The sequence below is a fragment of the Merops nubicus genome, unplaced genomic scaffold (genome assembly GCF_000691845.1).
Source record: "Merops nubicus isolate BGI_N331 unplaced genomic scaffold, ASM69184v1 scaffold25702, whole genome shotgun sequence".
NCBI lineage: Eukaryota > Metazoa > Chordata > Aves > Coraciiformes > Meropidae > Merops > Merops nubicus.
Window position 1 is genome coordinate 434 of NW_008593219.1, and position 3,805 is coordinate 4,238.

The window sequence follows — 3,805 nt, forward strand, 5'->3', positions numbered from 1 at the left end:
AAAGCCCATGGACACCAAGCCCTGAAGCTTTGGCTGCAGCCCAGAGAGCTCCTGAGCTCTCTCTGTCCCAGAAGTGACCCCGAGAGCATGGAGAGAAGGAGAAGGGCTTGTGGAGGAGCAAGGTGTGCAGGTGGCCGTGGCCTGGGGCTGCGTGCAGGGACCCCCAGCAGCAGTGGCATCCTCAGGCTGTGGTGGTTCTGGTTTCCATGCAGCCCTTTGAGCAGAGCACGAAGACTGGTCTCTGTGGGCCAGATTTCCTAAATAGCTGGAGTGCAGTTGCTCAGCACATGGAGCTGGGGCCAGATCTTCAAAAGAGCTCAGTACCCAGCATTTAGCTTTTTGGAAAACCTGACCATTTATTCAAGCATCTAAAAGGGAGCTGAAGCATTCCAGAAATCTGGTCCCCATTGTGCAGGCTGAATATGTGCACATGTCCACACTCTTACATAGCACCAGCAGACTGCTCAGTTAGCTGCTGGAGGCTCTGCACTACAAAGGGGGAGTTTTTCAGCCAGGATTTTGAAGCTGGAAGATGTGAGTTTGATGGCTGCCATCCCAACGAAGCTGTGGGAGGTTTTACTGGGGAGTTTTGTCCCTGTGGTGATGGGATGTTTCTGCCTTTCCCCATGCACGTGTGGAGGTTCAGCATCAGTAGCCAAAGTGGCTTGGGCTTTGCCTTGTCCCATCCTGACCACGAGAGGTGAGGTTAAATCCCTGCAGGGCTCACTGCTGCCTGCAGCACTGTCTCTTACTCCCTCCTGTTGCAGCTTCATGATTGTAATGCAGATCTGGATTGAAATCCAGGCCTGAAAACGAGAGAATAAGCTTTGTGGTACTCAGAAGGTTTAAGGACCAAGGTTTGTGGAGTTATTTGGCAAAATGTGTTGTCAGGAGGTGCCAGGCTCCTGTTTTCCACTTCTGCCTTCCATGAGTGGCACTGGCAGGGTCTGCAAGTGGGCGAGTGTGTCCCTGGGGGGTGGGGATCCCTGACTTGGCTTTACTGAAGCTTTGAATGACTTTCTGTGAAATATCAGCAAGTTCCCTCGTCCCCTGTGCCCTGGTTTCCCCATTTGTAAAATGAGATGGAGATATTGAACTCCCTTCAGCTTGTTGAAACTCTCTGCTGTGTGCTGTTAAGTTGTTACTACTGCTGGAATAAAGAACACTGATGGGCACACAGTCTGTGGGAAGCTGCTTCACTAACTAGGCCACAATTTCCCCATCTTCCTGTCTCAGAAGACCCATGAGACTTGGAGTTTATAGCACGAGAAGCCCCCAAGTATTTAAAACATTATGAGATTTAGTAAAAGTGTAATTTGAATTTGTCTGTCGGCACTCAGTCTGGAGAAGTGACATTTTCAGGCTTTCCTCACTCCCTGCCAGAGCTGGAAATGTCTGTTAAAGAAAAGGGGGAGAGAAAGAAAACAGAGATTCTTGTAAAATACTCCAGCCCTAGGAGCAGAGGCTTGGAAAGATGCACCAGACACCAGGAGACCTGAGTGTGGGTTGGGCACTCAGCAAGTGCAGTGAAGCTCCAGGGTGGATTTGCCTCCTTTTTTTTTTCCACCAGCTCATCCCAGTGAAGCTTCTGAAGCATCACTGCAGGTTTACACCCTGGAAGTGGTGTAAAATTCAGGCTTTGCTTGCACGAGGAAGCAGTTGGCATCTTTCTGGAGAGTCAGTGGGATTTTGAGGTGATTGTTGTGCTCTGAACACACCTTTGGTGCAGACTGAGCACTTCAGCTTCTAGATGGCAAGAGCCTTGACCCAGAAGGGACATTCTTTCCTACCAAAAGGTGTCAGGGATGGGAGGATGGGTTTTTACAAGCCTACGTTGTCAGTCCTTTCACCCAAAACATCTCAGTTTCAGCACAAACACCCACATAGCACCACGTAGCATTAACCTCCTTGGTTAGTCCAGTCCCCAGGAGGATGTAAAATCAAGGCAGGCAGGACTTGGTGTCTCTCAGGCCATGATTTCTGTCTTGGTTTGCAATCTGGAGGATCCCACGTTCCTGGGGTTTCAGCAAGAGAAAAAACAGGATGAAGAAATCCAACTAAATAGTCTGTTAGCAGAGATGGACCCAGAGCAGCTGTCTCTGTTGTGGGGGGAGATGTGGGGGGATCTCTAGGTCAGGTTCCAGCCTAGGTTCTGAGATGTCTGCTGGCTGATCTCTGTCCCTTTGCACCATGTGCTGACATCCAGGTTCTGCCATGGTGGATCTGAGAAACCCCTGAAGAAGGTCGAGAGGGTAAAGGGGCAGAGAGTCCCTTTGGGGGAACAGCAAGAGGAGGGCTTGGGTTTTGTGAAATCAGCCAGAACTTGTTAAATCCTTCCCTATCATCTTACCATAAACTGATTTGGGGCTTCTGTTGATATTCTGCACTCCAGATGTTGACGACAGCTGGGGTAGAGATAGTGGGATGCTCCCAGGGCTGTGGGGGAAGGGATCCTGGGCTCGTGTGGGTGGGTGGAGAAGGGAAGAGGAGTACGAGTGTATGGTTGTAAATCCAGCCCTACACACCCTGCTCGCTTTTCCCTTACAACTGCTGCTCTCAGCAGAGGAGTTCCCCTTCCAGCTCTCTCTCCTTTCTTTTGCAGAGTCGAAAGGACAAAGAAAGACCTAAACAGAAGCACAAAAAACGTCCAGAGTCTCCCAGCAGCCTCACCCCCTCCTCGGTGCCCGTCGCTGCGGAGAAGGTACCGAGCCCACGGGGTGGGTTGGAGCCCACCCCCCTCTCTGCCCATCCTGGGAGCTGGGGGGGAACGGGGCAGGAGAGCAGAGGAAGGGGCTTTGGGGCAGTTCATCTGGAGTCCCTATTTGCCACGTTCTCCCTCTGTGTGCCCAGCTCCACCTCGGTGCCCTCCGTGGGATTTCCACACTGCAGCCATGCTGGTGCCCGTTGGCACTGCTGCCAGGCGTGGAGCTGGGCTGGAGGCACCAGATTTTCTGTTTGGCAGCAGATGTTCAGACCTGAAGCTCCCACAGGCCAGATAAATATCTGTGCTTTGGCCTTTGCTGCTGCCAGTTTGCCCACAGCTCGGGCAGGGGGAGAAGCAAGGCAAGGCTTGTGGGAGGAGGGTTGTCCTTTATCAAACAAACTGATGGAGCTGGGGGGGAAGAACCTCAGGCAATCTTAGAAGCACAGAAAATCTTCAACGTGCAGCACAGAGGCAGCTTTTGTGAGACAACAGGAGGTGGGTTTCTATTTAGCTCCTTCATTTTTGGAAAATTCAGGCAGAGGGGCACGTTTGTGGCATGACCCATCTTGCTCCTGAGGAGTGCAGACCCTCCAGGGTCCTGCTGGGAAGGTGCCACACGTGTGGGTTTGTCTCCTCAGTGCCTGGAGCTGGTGGGGCTGGTGGGGCATGGCCAGGACATTGGCAGATTGCTGCTGCTCACTGCTGAAATCCTGCTGCCCACGGGGCCTCCTGCACCTGGCTGTGAGTCGGGGCAGCCCTGAGCCTTCCTGCCAGCCCCAGACTCCAGGAATGCAGGGAAGACACCATAGAACTTGCCTCCAGCTTGCATGCAAGGAGGTGAAGGCCAAATCTGCAGTCGGTCGGGGTCAGGGAACAGCTGAGGTTGCTCCAGCACCTCGACCTTTGGAGTTGTAGTGGGAATGGAAATTCATGCAGCTCCTTAGCAGGGATGTTCTGGTGTAAGTGAGGGTAGGGCCAGGGCCAAGCTTCTGCTAGAACAAATAAACACGTCCCAGGAATGGCCTTTTGTGCACAGAAATGCTCCTTGGAAAGCTTTGGGTGTCCTTTTTTGGGGCAGGCACGCCTTGTGACAATGAGCAT

At 52.5% G+C, this 3,805-nt stretch overlaps 1 protein-coding gene across 1 annotated transcript in view; it reads left to right on the plus strand.

The window, feature by feature from the left end:
* Positions 1–2,611: 2,611 nt before the first annotated feature.
* LOC103768256 (protein AF-17-like) overlaps positions 2,612–3,805 on the plus strand; it is a gene marked incomplete at both ends in the record, with an annotated part of 12,220 nt that continues 11,026 nt past the window's right edge. The window contains one exon of the mRNA XM_008935398.1: positions 2,612–2,701. Within this exon, the coding sequence (XP_008933646.1) occupies positions 2,612–2,701 (90 nt within the window). The remainder of the gene's footprint in view (positions 2,702–3,805) is intronic.